Source organism: Mytilus edulis, chromosome 7, assembly GCF_963676685.1.
Source record: "Mytilus edulis chromosome 7, xbMytEdul2.2, whole genome shotgun sequence".
NCBI classification, from domain to species: Eukaryota; Metazoa; Mollusca; class Bivalvia; order Mytilida; family Mytilidae; genus Mytilus; species Mytilus edulis.
In genome coordinates, this window is record NC_092350.1 from 5,035,345 (window position 1) to 5,052,679 (window position 17,335).

General features: G+C 32.4%; 1 protein-coding gene across 14 annotated transcripts in view; it reads left to right on the forward strand.

Annotated features, from left to right (window-relative positions):
* The window catches only part of LOC139529799 (rho family-interacting cell polarization regulator 2-like), an 80,865-nt gene that overhangs the window by 47,381 nt on the left and 16,149 nt on the right, over window positions 1–17,335 (forward strand). For 7 of the 14 annotated variants that reach the window (XM_071325707.1, XM_071325705.1, XM_071325701.1 and 4 more), the window contains 4 exons: window positions 3,051–3,408; window positions 11,110–11,188; window positions 13,160–13,183; window positions 14,236–14,289. In XM_071325707.1, the coding sequence (XP_071181808.1) occupies window positions 3,062–3,408; window positions 11,110–11,188; window positions 13,160–13,183; window positions 14,236–14,289 (504 nt within the window). In that variant the 5' untranslated portion in view covers window positions 3,051–3,061. Of the gene's footprint in view, window positions 1–1,691; window positions 1,809–3,050; window positions 3,409–11,109; window positions 11,189–13,159; window positions 13,184–14,235; window positions 14,290–17,335 lie in introns of those variants that run through there. The other 7 variants (XM_071325711.1, XM_071325702.1, XM_071325700.1 and 4 more) reach the window with 2 other exon arrangements.

Here is a 17,335-nt window from a genome sequence, read left to right on the forward strand (position 1 = left end):
TCAAATGTCATGATAACATTATTATTATATAAAGAGGACACTTAAATTTAAATTTCATGAATTTTGAAGAAGCTTGAAAATTTGTATAACTATGTTATGAATGTGAACAAGTATTTTATAGTAGAATCTTTATTGTTGTTATGAGTAAGGCATACCAATTTACCTTTGTCTCACTGTTCAACTGGAATTGGTTAGGAATTTTTAGTTAATGTCAATTTAATCTATGGTACTAAGCATTATCTGGGATATTTAACCAATAAGTCTTTTATATTTAAGCTGCATTCAGCAAAGGCTGTATAGCCAGTCAAGGTCGTTAAAAACTTCAATCATCATCAACATTTGAATCACTGTAACCTATATTTATTGATTGAGTGATTTGGATTGAAATTTTTGCATGAAGGGTCATTGAAAGGAAATCTAAGGAATTGTCATTAATAGTATTTTACCACCACCAGCAATGAGTTAGAACAAGGCATTGGTCAACAGAGAGGTCACTTTCATTTGCATTTTAAACTGTGGAACTTTGAAATCAGTATTATTTCATCACTTTAGTCCTGAGGAATTAAAAATATATATAAAAGAAGATGTGGTATGATTGCCAATGAGACAACCATCCACAAGAGACCAAAATGACACAGAAATTCACAACTATAGGTCATCATATGGCCTTCAACAATGAGCAAAGCTCATAACACATAGTCAGCTGTAAAAGGCCTTGAAATGACAATGTAAAACAATTGAAACGAGAAAACTAACTGCCTTATTTATTTTAAAAAATGAACGAAAAACAAATATGTAACACATAAACAAACGACAACAACTGAATTACAGGATCCTGACTTGGGACAGGCACATACATACATAATGTGGCAGGGTTAAAATATGTTCAGTTTGTGGAAGGACGAATCAGGCAGAGTTTACACTTCCAAAAAAAAAAATTTAAACTTTCAATCCCAACATATATACTTAGAATGATATTATTATCATAACATTCACACAAAACACTTACAGATTCAAACAGGTTTATACATGTGTAAACTTGTTGGTTGCAATGAGGTTCAAGACTAATAACACATTGGAATAGAGAATTATACCTCTAATTAATGGTTTTGGTATAATCAGAGACATATATAATACAATAATAATATATAGACAAGACAAGACAAGACAAATACTTTATTAAAGTCTCACCACTTGTTACATATTAAAACATACAGCTTTTTAAAACACAAATTAACAACAAGAGCCACTCTATAAAGAGTTATGAGAGACTATAAAACATTTATATATATATGTCTCTGGTATAATACAATACTGATTAGTAATATTTTGATCACTCTTATTATTAGTCTTAATTAACCAACATTTTATTTAGGTAAATTATCAAATAAAGAAAATAAAGAAATACATTGGTTTTCTTTTCAATGTTGACTTTACTTACAGAAGCTTTTATAAATATGTGTTTTTATGCAAAATTTCAAAAAAATATTATTTGTTACCAACATTATTCATTAGAAAGACTGATATTCCCTCCAACAAACCCTATAAATAGAAGTTCTTTGATTGGTTAGATAAAATAGAAATCAAACAATACTATGGTAATAAACAATGGATAATTTTATTGATATTGTCTGGTCAGCTGATTGATTTTTAATTGATAATATGTCTCAGGTAAATATCAGGTAAACTTCACACCTGTATCAACCTTTGATTTGTAAACAAATTCAGGAACAACAATTAGGGGGATAATCTGATCAAATATTTCACATATTTCTAAGGATTTTAAAAAGTACTTTCTAGACAAAAAGGTAAGGTGTTTTATTTTGTTTTAACTCAGTAAAATATCTTATAACATTTGATTGGAATAAAATTTACAAAATATCTATATAACTTCAACTGTAATAGTACAATTTTACTTATGTTTTTATCCTAGTCTGTTTTTTTCTTGGATTTACAACAAATTTATACATGATTCATGCATTCTGTCAACTAATATTATACTCATGCTATAAAATAAGTATGTCCAAACTGGAACTATTATACTAGTATATGATAGTCCCTGGTCCAAATTATTTAATTACTTAAAATTAGAGAAATAGGTTTATATTTATATGATTTATTGAGAATAAAGATATATGTAAAAATTGGGACTATTATACTTAACATGAGTATAATACTTATTAAGTATAATAGTCCCAGTAATCAGGTATTAGACAGTTGGTTTTCCTGTTTGAATGGTTTTACACTATTTACACAGTATTTTTTAGGGCCCTTTACAACTTGCTGATCGGTGTGAACCAAGGCTCAGTGTTGAAGGCCATACCTTGACCTATAATGGTTTACTTTTATAAATTGTTACTTGGATGGAGAGTTGTCTCATTGGCACTCCTACTGGATTAACCAATTTCTAAAAAAAATGTACACACCAACTGCAATTAGTCCAAGTCTTTGGAAAAATGTTGAGAGCCAAAATTTAATCAAAATTTTGCTCTGACAAATCTCTGATTTTCAAATGTAATGCATGAATGTGGACATGTAGTTGGACCCCACCCCTTTTTTTCCTGGGTTGGGAACCCCTCTTTTGAAAATAGCTGGATCCTAGTTACAATTGCTAAATCATGCATGCCTTACACAAGGCATTCAGTAACCAATAAAGCAATAAAGACCAATTACATGTACAATGAATAAGTAGTGGAAATAATGGTAAACCTTTAGGTTTTTCTTTTAAAAAATAAAAAAAAAGATGGCCAGCTTTCACGTGTACACTATACAATTGTCATGTTATCTTGAAATAAACATAGCTTATGAATTAATTAAGCCATTTGTTTTCTCAACTGAATTGTTTCACATTTTTTTGTTGGGTTCTTTTACAGCCGACTATACTGGTTTTTTCCTCATTATTGAAGGCTTTACTGCTGTCTATATCTTCATTTGGTGGATTGGTTGTCTCCTTCGTAATGATACCATATCTCTTTATTATTTTATAGCAATAACTTTATAAATTCTTATAAAATCTACATTATTTTAGATTACACTTGTTTTTATTTCAGATCCACTCTTCATGACTCGTAAGGATCCATCCCAGATTTATCATAATGTTCCCTTGGAAAACCTTAATGGACCCCACAGAGTGTCATCTCAACCCGTAGTGGACCCCAACCATCATCAGATTTTTGTTACCAGAAGTCATTCATTTGCTGGCATGGCCAGTCGATCTAGTCAGCTAATGGAATCTCCCTTAGGAACCCCTGTATTAGGGGCTACATATAGGAGTAAGACACAACATAAAGTGCCACATTCTCCAAGGCCAAGATCTAGAGCCAATTACAGAAAGTCACCAAAAGTACCAAAGATTCCACGACCTAATTGGACGACCTTGATGTTTGAGAGCGTGAAAAAAGGAATCAGGTATAATACAAATTACTTAGAATTAACAAACCTAAAACCAAAAGCACCAGGAGTTGAATTCATTTATGGATGGTCTATAGAGTCAGTTGTCAGGAATATGACAGTTGTTATCCATTCGTTTGAATTGTTTCAGAGCTTTTGATTTTGCCATTTGAATAGGGACTTGGATTTTCCTCAGAGTTTGTATTAATTGTTATTATACATTTTCCTGAATATGCATGAGACATTTCCAACATCAATCAGTTACTTTACTAGTTTAATGGGATTTAAAATATTAATGAACTAGCCAATGTTACCACTACAGACATTGACCTCTAAACATCATTATTTTATTGTATTGTTTAGTTACTGTCTCATTACTAAGTACATTTATTTTGAGTCAGTCATGATCTTTTTAAATGCAAGATATGAATTTGTACTTTATGTACAGAAAAAAACTGACAACATCCTTTTACTGTTGCTATGCAGTATGGGCTTTGCTAATTTTTGAAGGCCATATTATGACCTAAAGTTGTTAACTTCTAAGTCATTTGGTCTTTGTTGGATAGCTGTTCAATCGGCAATCATATCCACCTTTTTATTTCTATGCCCCTTCAAGGGGCATTAGGTTTTTTGGTCTGTGAGTATTTGTTTGATTTGTTCGCTCTTCGGCCTGTCCATCTGTCTAGCATGTCTAGGTTCAGGGGAAAGTTTTTGGTCAAGGTTTTTTTTTGTGACATTCAAGTCCATTCAACTGGAAATTTAATTCACATGTTCCCTATGATATTGTATTTCTAATTTCATTCTAAAAGTATAGTGTTTTGACCCTAATTTCAAGGTCCTTGAACATAGAAAATTATAGTGTGAGATGGACATCCCTGTATCATGGACACATTCATGTTAACATCAAACTTAAAATTCAAACTTAGTTGAGACTCTTTGAATAAAGGATGTTGTCTGAGACAAACTTAATGAAGAAATTATGGGTCAAGATCCATAGTTCTTCTTCAGAATATACAGTTTGTATAAGATAAATAATTTGCCTTAAGACATGGTTTCATCCTACTTTTACTGCATGTAATTTCACACAAAGTGTAAATATGAGAAAAGAAATATATGTAATTTTAAAGTGCAAAGCTATAATTCATTGTACTATAAATAAATAAAAAAAAGTAGATAAATGAGATTTTGTAAATAATGGGGAAATTTAGTGAATATTTATCATGTCAAGAATGACTTGAATATTAATATTATCCTGAACATTAGTACACGTAGATTTAGCTGACAGTAAGAAAACTTCCTATTCAGAGTAGGTATGTTCATTTGGATTTTATCATATTTCAAGCAAGAGAATACATGTAGCTCAATCCATCTTATGAGTTAAAGAGGCACCAACCCAATGACAAAAATAATCATAGGTCTTTTACATGATATCTTGACTTGTTGCGTACATCATAGGCAGACATACCACATCTCTTTATGCCCCTGCCATGCCGAAAGAAGCATTTAGTTTCACCCTGGTCTGTTTTACATCTGTTGGTCTTTAAATTAGTTTCTGTTCTCCGACTTTAGTTTGCCTAAACCTACACTTATGAAACTTATAGTTATACAATATGCTTATCACAATCCTACACAGGTTAAGTTCAAATTTTGGTAATGTTACTTTCACTGTTTTGGGGTTATGTTCATTTGTAGATTAAAAAATTTCTGAGTATGTCATTTTTGTCGAGCCTGCAACTTTTGTTTGCAGAAAGCTCAACATAGGGATAGTGATCCGGCGGCGGCTACGGCGGTGGCTACGGCGGCGGTGTTAGCTAACTTCTTAAAAGCTTTATATTTTAGAAGGTGGAAGACCTGGATGCTTCATACTTTGTATATAGATGCCTCATGTTACGAAGTTTCCGTCAGTCACATGTCCAATGTCCTTGACCTCAATTTTATGGTTCAGTGACCACTTGAAAAAAAAGTTCAGATTTTTTGTAATGTTGAATTCTCTCTTATTATAAGTAATAGGATAACTATATTTGATATGTGCGTACCTTGCAAGGTCCTCATGTCTGTCAGACAGTTTTCACTTGACCTCGTCCTCATTTCATGGATCAGTGAACAAGGTTAAGTTTTGGTGGTCAAGTCCGTATCTCAGATACTATAAGCAATAGGGCTTGTATATTCGGTGTATGGAAGGACTGTAAGGTGTACATGTCCAATTGGCAGGTGTCATCTGACCTTGACCTCATTTTCATGGTTCAGTGGTTATAGTTAAATGTTTGTGTTTTGGTCTGTTTTTTTCATACTATATGCAATAGGTCTACTGTATTTGTTGTATGGAATGATTGTAAGGTGTACATGTCTAGCGGGCAGATGTCATGTGACCTTGACCTCATTTTCATGGTTCAGTGGTTATAGTTAAATTTTTGTGTTTTGGTCTGTTTTTTTCATACTATATGCAATAGGTCTACTATATTTGTTGTATGGAATGATTGTACAGTGTACATGTCTAGCGGACAGATGTCATGTGACCTTGACCTCATTTTCATGGTTCAGTGGTCAAAGTTAAGTTTTTGAGTTTTGGTCTATTTATCTAATACTATATGCCATAGATCAACTATATTTGGTGTATGGAAATATTTTATGATCTTTATGTCAGTAGCGCAGGTTTCTTTTGACCATGACCTCATTTTCACGGTTCATTGCACACTGTTAATTTTTTGTGTTTTGGTCAATTTTTCTTAAACTATAAGTAATAGGTCAACTATATATGTTGTATAGAAGCATTGTTAGCTGTACATGTCTGCCTGGCATGGTTCATCTGACCTTGACCTCATTTTCATGGTTTATTGGTCTTTGTTTAGTTATTTTGGTTAATGTTAAGTTAATGAGACAGTTGTAATAAAGCTTAGCTTTATACTTAGGACTATCAACATAATATCAATGATTAGTATAGAAGGCGACATTTCAGCGTGTGCACTCTTGTCATTTACATACATTGTTTTGTGTACTTTTCAACTTCAGTTTGACTGTTAAGAGTAATGTCCCTTAGTGAAATGTAAATTTCTGCATTTGTTGTATATTTACAAGGGGGAGCATCTAGACTGTGTCTCATGGGCACATTCTTCATTTATTTATGTAAGTTTCTTTGCATCTTGTTATGATCATAAACAAAGTAATTGTGATGGTAGATAACTGTTATTTTCTATAAAAAAAATAATAGAATGGATGATATTTTCTGAATTACCTCCCCTTTTTTATAGAAAAAAATGAATTCAAAGTTTTTTATGAACAAATTTTTTTATTTAAGAATTGAATGCTTCTTTTTGTAAATTCATTGGGGTGTAAAAACGTTGACCGAAGTACATTTTGAATGAAGCGCGGAAGCGCTTCATTCTAAAAATGTGCGCACGGTCAACGCTTTTACAACCCTATGAAGTTACAAAAAGAAGCATTCAATACTTATAATTACATGTTTTTAGCTATGATCAAGAAAAAACGAATTTTATATTGTTTTTATTTAATTCACCTGTGCACTTTATTGTGGGACCACGTGCTATCATGAATGAAAAGTATTATTGAGTGATACAATTGCTTACGGAATAACACGTGATGTGCTGTTAGCTAATCAGAATAAAGTATTATAATGAAACATACATCTAATGTAATTATTAGTTCTTGTTAGCTAGTGTAAATTTTGTGCTTTTTCCCAAACACGTATTCTTACTAAGTCAAGAAAATTGATAAAACTGAGATATTTTATAATTAACATTCTAAGGGCAATCCTTCAACCATTGATGCAGATCAAGAATATGTTTTTGTGAAATTAAGATTGATAGATTCTGATTTGTACAAGCAGAGCCAAATTTTTATCAAGCTAGTTTGCAAGCATCTTTGATAGGCAGAGACTAGATCAGTCGTAACCCTTAGCTAGTGAAGATAGCTTGCAAGCATCTTTGATAGAAGTGGCTGGATCATAACCCTTCACATGGGAAAATGGCTTAGAAGTGAACAGTCATAAGACAGGCATGTTACTAAACAAGCACACATAATTATGCCTCTGACCCACTGCTCTGACCCAAAAAGTCCTTGCTTTTAATAACAGATTGAATGTTTTCTTCCATGTAAACTCCATACAATGAATTGTAAAAATCTTTTAAAAGATTTAATTTTAAGAATAATCTTCGAAGTGAATTTACAATTGACTCACATTCTAGGCAACCGCACTATGAATATGAATCCACTGAGATGGTATAAACTTTTGGTATTATGGAAATGAGAAATAGTCAGACTATGAAAAGTGAAGTCATCTCTATAAAGCTAAATGATTGTTCTTCATGGATTCTCTTTGATCATTCCTATATTTAGTCGTTTACCCATTCAGAGATATTTATCTTACGGTCATACTTGGTTTATCCTCTGTAATTATACTTACAAGAAAGTTTAAACAGTTCATCAATGTTTAAGGTTAATAGGGTGATCTAACTACATGATTAAAATAATATCAGTGAAAATCAACCCACCCTTGTACTTATCCCCAAGTTATATTTGACATGAATTTTATCACTGACTGCTAACAATTATGTCACTTAAATCTCTAATTCTTGTCCAACAAACATCTATTTGTTTTCTTTGAAAACATCAATTTTTAAATTGTTTTAAATTTTACTACATGTATCAACAAGTGGCATGTTTTAACTCTGAAATAAATATAATTATTGATTTGATTTAGATGTAATATTGATGATAAATGTTAATGTGTTGATAACAAATCAACAACAACAATAAGAGTCATTTAAAGGTCATTTAAAGGTCAATGTACATGTAGGGTTCTCAATAATGAACAACCATTCTATGCTGCTGAGGTCATCAAGCATAATTACTGACCAAGAATGGAATCTAAAGAGTTAATGACAGTCTAATCATTTTCCTGCATTTATTCTTTAAAAAAAGATATGGTATATGGGTTTTTGAACTAAAATAGACAATGGAAATTGGGAATGTGTCAAAGAGACAACAACCCAACCAAAGAGTAAAATAAACTACTGAAGTCCACCAATGGGTCTTCAACACAGCGCACCTGGAGGCGGACTTCAGCTGGCCCCTAAAAAATGTTTACTAGTCTAGTGAAAATGAATGTCATACTAAACTCCTAAACATATAAATAAACAAAAATTTAAAAAAACCATACAAAACTAACAAAAGACATAGGCTCCTGACTTGGGAAAGGCACAAAAATGTGGCCTCCATGTATTGTAAAAATTATATACTGCCATTTTTAACACCATGAAGATATTATTAAAAACACATCCTTTATTCAGGGAAATAGAAATATCATTTGAAATAAAAGGCAGTTATAAAAAGTATTAATATTCCATGTACATGAAGTGTTTAAGCTAAGATCATTGATGTCTGGTTGGTTTGGAAGAAGTAAAGAAAAGTTTTTGAGAACACTGGACTTGTATAGTGATCCTTATGTACTGAGAACACTGGACTTCTAGATCATTGATGTCTGGTTGGTTTGGAAGAAGTAAAGAAAAGTTTTTGAGAACACTGGACTTGTATAGTGATCCTTATGTACTGAGAACACTGGACTTCTAGATCATTGATGTCTGGTTGGTTTGGAAGAAGTAAAGAAAAGTTTTTGAGAACACTGGACTTGTATAGTGATCCTTATGTACTGAGAACACTGGACTTCTAGATCATTGATGTCTGGTTGGTTTGGAAGAAGTAAAGAAAAGTTTTTGAGAACACTGGACTTGTATAGTGATCCTTATGTACTGAGAACACTGGACTTCTATAGTGATCCTTATGTACTGAGAACACTGGACTTATATAGTGACCCTTATGTACTGAGAACACTGGACTTCTATAGTGATCCTTATGTACTGAGAACACTGGACTTATATAGTGATCCTTATGTACTGAGAACACTGGACTTATATAGTGATCCTTATGTACTGAGAACACTGGACTTCTATAGTGATCCTTATGTACTGAGAACACTGGACTTCTATAGTGATCCTTATGTACTGAGAACACGGGACTTCTATAGTGATCCTTATGTACTGAGAACACGGGACTTCTATAGTGATCCTTATGTACTGAGAACACGGGACTTCTATAGTGATCCTTATGTACTGAGAACACTGGACTTCTATAGTGATCCTTATGTACTGAGAACACTGGACTTCTATAGTGATCCTTATGTACTGAGAACACTGGACTTCTATAGTGATCCTTATGTACTGAGAACACTGGACTTCTATAGTGATCCTTATGTACTGAGAACACTGGACTTCTATAGTGATCCTTATGTACTGAGAACACTGGACTTCTATAGTGATCCTTATGTACTGAGAACACTGGACTTCTATAGTGATCCTTATGTACTGAGAACACTGGACTTCTATAGTGATCCTTATGTACTGAGAACACTGGACTTATATAGTGATCCTTATGTATTTTGGATTCTTTATCATTGGTGGTAAAACAATTTTTATGAGCACAGGTTAAAGCACAAATATCAATGTTAGATTAAGTTCAAATCATTTTCAAACGGCTTCCATGCAAAACCACAAAATTAAATATCCACAAAAAAATGTTTTCTCTCAATTTATGAAACATTAATGAATCCACATCGATGATTCCCCTGTTAATATGAGGCAGGCATAACCTGTGAATGGGGACTAAGTCTGTATGATTTTTTTTATAAATCAAGCATGTTAAAAAGAGAAACGGAAACATGTTAAAAAGAGAAACGGAAATACCGTAACGTTTCCGATTTTGGTTCTGTTGTTAGGGATTTAGTTGTGACGTTATGATGTCATATTCAATGTAAACAAAGAACGTAACGTTTCCGATTTTGGTTCTTTTGCTAGGGATTTTAGTTGTGATGTTATTTAAGTTATGACGTCATATTCAATGTAAACAAAGAAACGCTGTCATCAGGTAACTTTTTTTTTTTTATAACAAACAATTTTTAAAAATGAATTAGTATTGAGTTCCTTTCTTAGACTGATAAATATACATTTTATTCAAAGTCTCATGCAAACAAGACCAGAAATGGAAGTAGATTTCTGCACAGATCCGGAAATTCAAAAACGCGACAAAAAAAAAATTGAACAATTTTGAGTTCATTAGTACAATGAAAATATCGGGAAAATTTTCCCGATTTTTTTTTTTTATTGAATTTTCTACTGTTATTGGGGACTTGAAGTGTCCCCATATAAACATCTTGTGTAATTCCAATTTCTTTTGACTTGAAAACAGAATCAGAACAATTTGTATTTTAACAAGCTGTAATTTACATTTCTTCTCATTAATTAAGAATACAAATAGTTCATTAAGAGAGCGTTCTATATCAGTCAGTGTGACATAATGCCTGAGGGAGAATATGCAAATGACCTTACATAGTTTAGTGATGTGGGGGTCTGAATTTTAAATGTTAATTACATATATAGCTGTTGTTTGTTACTAACTGGATGACTGAGTGTTGATAGCCTCTTATTTCTAACCCCATCGTTCAATAACTTACATGTATAAATGATAATTGACAAATTGATCATTTGAAAGATGAAAACATAGAATTAAATATTTTGTTTACATTGTTCCCACTGGATAAAGTTATGATCTTATGAAAATGAGACTGTATGATTCCAGCCAGATGTTTAACTAAATCCAATACTGCAAACCAGTATAATTATCTTTAATTTGAATATTTCTTTGTTTCAGGGAGTTTATAGAAGCTACTAAAGACGATATAGACCAGTTATGTGCCAGAGGTGTTGAGCAAGCAACTTCTACTGCTCAGGTAAACAGAGTTATCTTCCCATTGTTGTAAACTTATGTCAATATAGGTTTCTTTCTTGTATTGGAAAGTCTTAGGCCAATTTCAATACTACATGTAGAGTCATATCCCTGTTTTATATCACATTTCCAGTACTGGAGAGTAATGTCCCTTTGTAAGGTCACATGATGTTTAGGAATATATGTTTTTTTATTTTCAAAGATTGTTAAAGCATCACGTCTGATTGGGAAATAACAAATTAGACATAACCAATTTGATATCAGAAGGGGGAGATAATAATGTCTATGTACACAGATTAGCAGCATTGTAATTTGGTAAATTTCCTTTTTTCAATCCAACCTGAACTGAATACTTTGATGGTCATATTTCCTTGGCCAAATCTTATAACTATGGCCTAATTCTCTGAAATAAAGGATGTGCCACCAAACAATGCTCACACTACCATGGCCTTATTATCTGAAATAAAAGAATGTTCATATTACCATGGCCTAATTCTCTGAAATGAAGGATGTGCTACCAAACAATGCTCATTTTACCATGGTCTTATTCTCTGAAGAGAAGGATATGTTGCTTGTGCCACTAAACAATGTTCATATTACCTTGGCTTTATCCTCTAAATAGAAGTATAATGTGGCTTGTGCCACTAAACAATGTTCATATTACCTTGACTTTATCCTCTGTAAAGAAGTATAATGTGGCTTGTGCCACTTAACAATGTTTATATTACCTTGATTTTTATCCTCTGTAAGAAGTATAATGTGGCTTGTGCTACTAAACAATGTTTATATTACCATGGCCTTATCCTCAGTAAAGAAAGATGTGCGGACCATGTCACAAGATATGCCACTAAAAATGTTCATATTACCTTGGCCTAATCATCTGAAATGAAGGATGGACCTAAAATCTAACATTAAAATGACAAATTCAGTTGTCGTTGTGGACCTTAAGTAGAATGTTCGAGATGTACTGTAAAGGGAAGCTTTGTTAGCATATTATGTTATTATTAAAGTTATGTACTAGGTCTAGGAATGAATATACTATGTTATTATTAAAGTTATGTACTAGGTCTAGGAATGAAAATCTACGGCTGTATTTTAAAACAAAACTTCCAGTCAATTTCTTGAATACAACATTAAGTGAATAACAAAGATAGAAGTTTCTTTATGAACTTCAGTAAATCTGGTGTATAGTAAAATATTTATTACAGCACTTTGATTAATTAAATTTTCTCTCACATGCCTCATCAATATTTATGAATACATTTACTGAATATATAATAAGATTAAAAATAATTCTATTTCTGGGTCATGATCGATCAATTTATTTGAGGAGGGTTCTTTAACTGGGTCATGTCATATCAATTAATTATTTGAAGAGGGTTCTTTTTCAGGGTCATGATAGATTAAACTATTTGATTTTTTTACTAGGTCATAAAATGATAAGCTATTAGAGGGGGGGGGGGGGGGGCAGCTTTTACTAGAATAGAATAGTTACAGATTTAATAGGGTCATGATAGAGGTGTCTTTTAAGTACCATATAAGATTATCAAGACAGTAATGAGAAAGTACTAAAAGCTGGAAATTAAAAAAAAACATTATTAGTTAGGCCATACAGATGCCTGTATTTGCTTACATCTGCTCCATTTGAACTTTGGTGGTTCAGTTGTCTCAATGGCAATCATCTTATTTTTATACAGTCATTTCAACCTTGGTCCGCTCAGTTTAAAAAGGATAGACAAGCTATTAACAGAACTAATTCTTAACTACTTTCGAGCTAACAGTTTCCCTTCTTTTTTAAATTCTTTTCTATAATTTTTTTCTTAAAAAAAGCATGATTGCAAATTGAGTAATGTTTCCAACAGAATGATGTGAAGGTCAGTATCTACATCTCAAGGTCATTTAAAGAATACTTCTGAAATAACATTTTTTTACTTGTCAGTTTAACCCTCTTGTATGTTAACCTTACTTTCTTCAGGGTAAATTATTGGAAACAGATAAGGTAAACTATGTGTTTGTGATTGTGATGCATGAATGTTGATTAAGGATATTTTGGGGTATTTTGAATTGTTTGCATGCCTGTTGGAATATGGTTTGGATTATTTAGAATGATTTGTTTGATGAAGTTTGTTACATGTTTGTTTAATGTCCACAAGTTTTCTAATATGAAGGACTCATGTTTGGACATTTTTGTTGTTTGTACACTAATATAACTCACAATGCATGATTGAATGTCACCTATGTCACATGGTAACTCATAATAAAAAAATGCATGTTTGAAAGGTCACTTTAGTCACACGAAAAGGGAATTTAAGAGATGCTGTGTTGCAGGTTACATTTTGTGCATAATTTATAGATAAAAAATAAGCTTGATTTTGCAGTCCTACAGTTTTTAATTTATAGAAGATATAGAATTCAAAATGGGAGTGTCTTTGATGATCCCAATTTTGACAAAACAGAAACTTTCCCAATTACCATACAATTGCTGTATATGTAAATAAACTAAAACAACTGCTGGGGTACAGTCCAACTTTACATGACTAGGAATGTAACAAAACAACTGGTGGGGTACAGTCCAACTTTACATGACTAGGAATGTAACATTTTATTTTTGTTGAATTTATACAAGATTTTGATAATGAGACAGAAACCAAACAATACAACAACAACAAAACAGAAAAAAATATCTAGAAGTCAACTTACAAAAATGTATGATATTCAACAATGGACATGTATAAATATCCATTTTAAAGGCAGGGATTGGAAAACAAATTGTTCCCTGCAGATCAATCATTGGGAAACAAAAAAAAACAAGGAAAATACAAACAAAAAACAGACCACCTTTAACACTACACAGAAACCAAAATATTGAGCAACAAGAACCTCAAGATAAAAGTTGGTATGAGCTGTGATGCTCCAGATCAGTATCAGACAGTTTGTCTGGGTCCATCTTTTTTTTTAAATTCTGGACAACTTGTTTGTCACCTCTAAAATCAAAAGCCGGATCCTTATATTTAACCAGTATGATGTATAATGTTTCCCTTATCTTTTCAGCAAATAAAAGCAGCAGAGAGATACCTTAAAAGATTAGAGTTTCATCTGTCTAAGGTTGGTATTTTACTTAAAAGATTAGAGTTTCATCTGTCTAAGGTTGGTATTTTACCTTAAAAGATTAGAGTTTCATCTGTCTAAGGTTGGTATTTTACTTAAAAGATTAGAGTGTCATCTGTCTAAGGTTGGTATTTTACCTTAAAAGATTAGAGTTTCATCTGTCTAAGGTTGGTATTTTACCTTAAAAGATTAGAGTGTCATCTGTCTAAGGTTGGTATTTTACTTAAAAGATTAGAGTTTCATCTGTCTAAGGTTGGTATTTTACCTTAAAAGATTAGAGTTTCATCTGTCTAAGGTTGGTATTTTACTTAAAAGATTAGAGTTTCATCTGTCTAAGGTTGGTATTTTAAACATAATCATTAAAAGATTAGAGTTTCATCTGTCTAAGGTTGGTATTTTACTTAAAAGATTAGAGTTTCATCTGTCTAAGGTTGGTATTTTACTTAAAAGATTAGAGTTTCATCTGTCTAAGGTTGGTATTTTACTTAAAAGATTAGAGTTTCATCCGTCTAAGGTTGGTATTTTACTTAAAAGATTAGAGTTTCATCTGTCTAAGGTTGGTATTTTAAACATAATCATACATATATTCTGAGGTGCAGGCAGGTTGGAATGGTATGTTTGTGAATTCAGTTTTGGATTTTACATAACAAAATTGATTTTTTTGGACAAAGATGCAACAAAAATCTTCTTGTCTGACACATTGACTATATCTATCTAGTATATATATTCGTCTCTGGTGTATTTCATTCAAGTGAAACTAACCCCATAATCTACCACTGTTAGTCCTTTGAAAGATTAAGAATTAGAGAAATATTATTTGTAGGAAACAAACCATAGGTTGATGATATTTCTCATGACTCAAGTTGCTTTCGAAAACTGAGTCATAATTCATGCACATTTATAGGAGAACTTTTTTATATAACCCCTTCAAACAAATATATGATAAAAATGTCAAAAAATGCAACATTTTGGAAGTAAATTCATTTGTTGCGCTTACAACTAAAAATAAATGTCTGACATTGAGTAATATCTTGGATATGTTATTTTATTCCAAATGCCTCTTATGTAATATGTTCCCATTGATTTGTGACTAAACGTTAGATAAGAGATATTTGTTCTGCATCAGACTAGATAGTATATAGGCATGACAAGTAATTGTATTACATGGAACATCAAAAACTTAGTAATCAATAGACAAAACAGATATCATATAACTATCTAATTTGATAGCATACAAACTGTTCCTAATGTTTGTTCAGCTAAGTGGATAAGCAGTGAAGATGTTGAAATTCATTTTGAAAGTCTTTGGTAGCATGATTGGTTGGAGAACTTTATATGTCTATTGTCAGTGTGGATCAAATCCCAAATAATTCAGAATTGGTATCCACTACTTCATTACTAAGCAGGTGATAATCTGCAAAAAAATATGATATGATCCCAAGAGGCCATGTTTTGCCTTGTCTCCCCTCCCCCTTTTCAAAATCTTGGATACAAAACTGATTCCAATTAGTGCAAACAAGTTTATGATTAAGATTTCTGAACAATCATTGAACTAGTTATTCTTTTCAAAAATTTAAAAATTCAAAAAACTATATCTATTACTACAGGTTCTCACTTAGTTTTTAATCTTTAATCTCTTATTTATTTTTGTATGACAAAAGACGAGAGAAAGTACAGAGTTTATTTTACATTGGTAATTATTTGACGGTATATCATTGAAACCAATAAGAATTTTTATTCTCTTTATACAATACTGTCACTTTATCAGATGAAATGAGTCAGAAAACATATCCTGTGAAATCAATAAGAAATAAAAAAACATTTATATGAAGAATTGTAATTAGTCATGTGAGGATTCAATGCAACCAAGTATTGATTTAGGAAATAAAATACTCATGTTACTGGAAATCAAATACTCATGTTACTGGAAATAAAGTAGTGTCATGCTATACACATCAGTTATCTGACCAAATAGTCAACCATTAAAGGACAGAGGAGCTCGGACTAACACCTGGGTTGTTTTCTTGTAGTAATTCAAACCATGAAAGGGCTGAAATCTATGACTAACACTTGGGTCGTTTTCTGGTAGTCATTGAACCATTAAAGGGCAGAGGGGCTCTGACTAACACCTGCGTTATTTTGTAGAAATCAATGAACCATTAAAGGGCAGGAAGCTCTGACTAACACCTGGGTTATTTTGTAGAAATCATTGAACCATTAAAGAGCAGGGAGCTCTGACTAACACCTGGGTTGTTTTCTGGTAGTCATTGAACCATGAATAGACAGAGGGGTTCTGACTAACACCTTGGTTGTTTTCTGGTAGTCATTGAACCATGAATAGACAGAGGGGTTCTGACTAACACCTTGGTTGTTTTCTGGTAGTCATTGATCCATGAAAGGGCAAAGGAGCTCTGACTAACACCTGGGTTGTTTTCTGGTAGTCATTGATCCATGAAAGGACAGAGGGGCTCTGACTAACACCTGGGTTGTTTTCTGGTAGTCAATGAACCATGAAAGGGCAGAGGAGCTCTGACTTACACCTGGGTTGTTTTCTGGTAGTCAATGAACCATGAAAGGGCAGGGAGCTCTGACTTACACCTTGGTTGTTTTCTGATAGTCATTGAACCATAGAAGGCCAGGAATCTACGACTAACACCTGGGTTGTTTTCTGGTAGTCATTGAACCACCATGTGATGGGTAGTGCCCCTGTCTGGCTCTATGGTTTTTTACTGATAGTCATTGAACCACGAAAGGCCAGCAGCTCTAACTTGCACCTGGGTTGTTTTCTGGTAGTTGTTAAATCATGAAATGAGCAGCTTTCTGTCTGATACACTGATAGTCATAAAGAAGTGTGAAATAATGTATCATCCCACATTTCCTTGTTTTAATGTTAGTTTTAATTTACATACTATCACTTTAATAATGTACATGTCAAATAACAAGTCCTTCAATTTTCTGTCAAATCATACCTCACTTTTACCTGGTATTAATTAATGTGTAGGTTTACAAATGGTTTATGAAAATAATTTATAAAGGATTATAA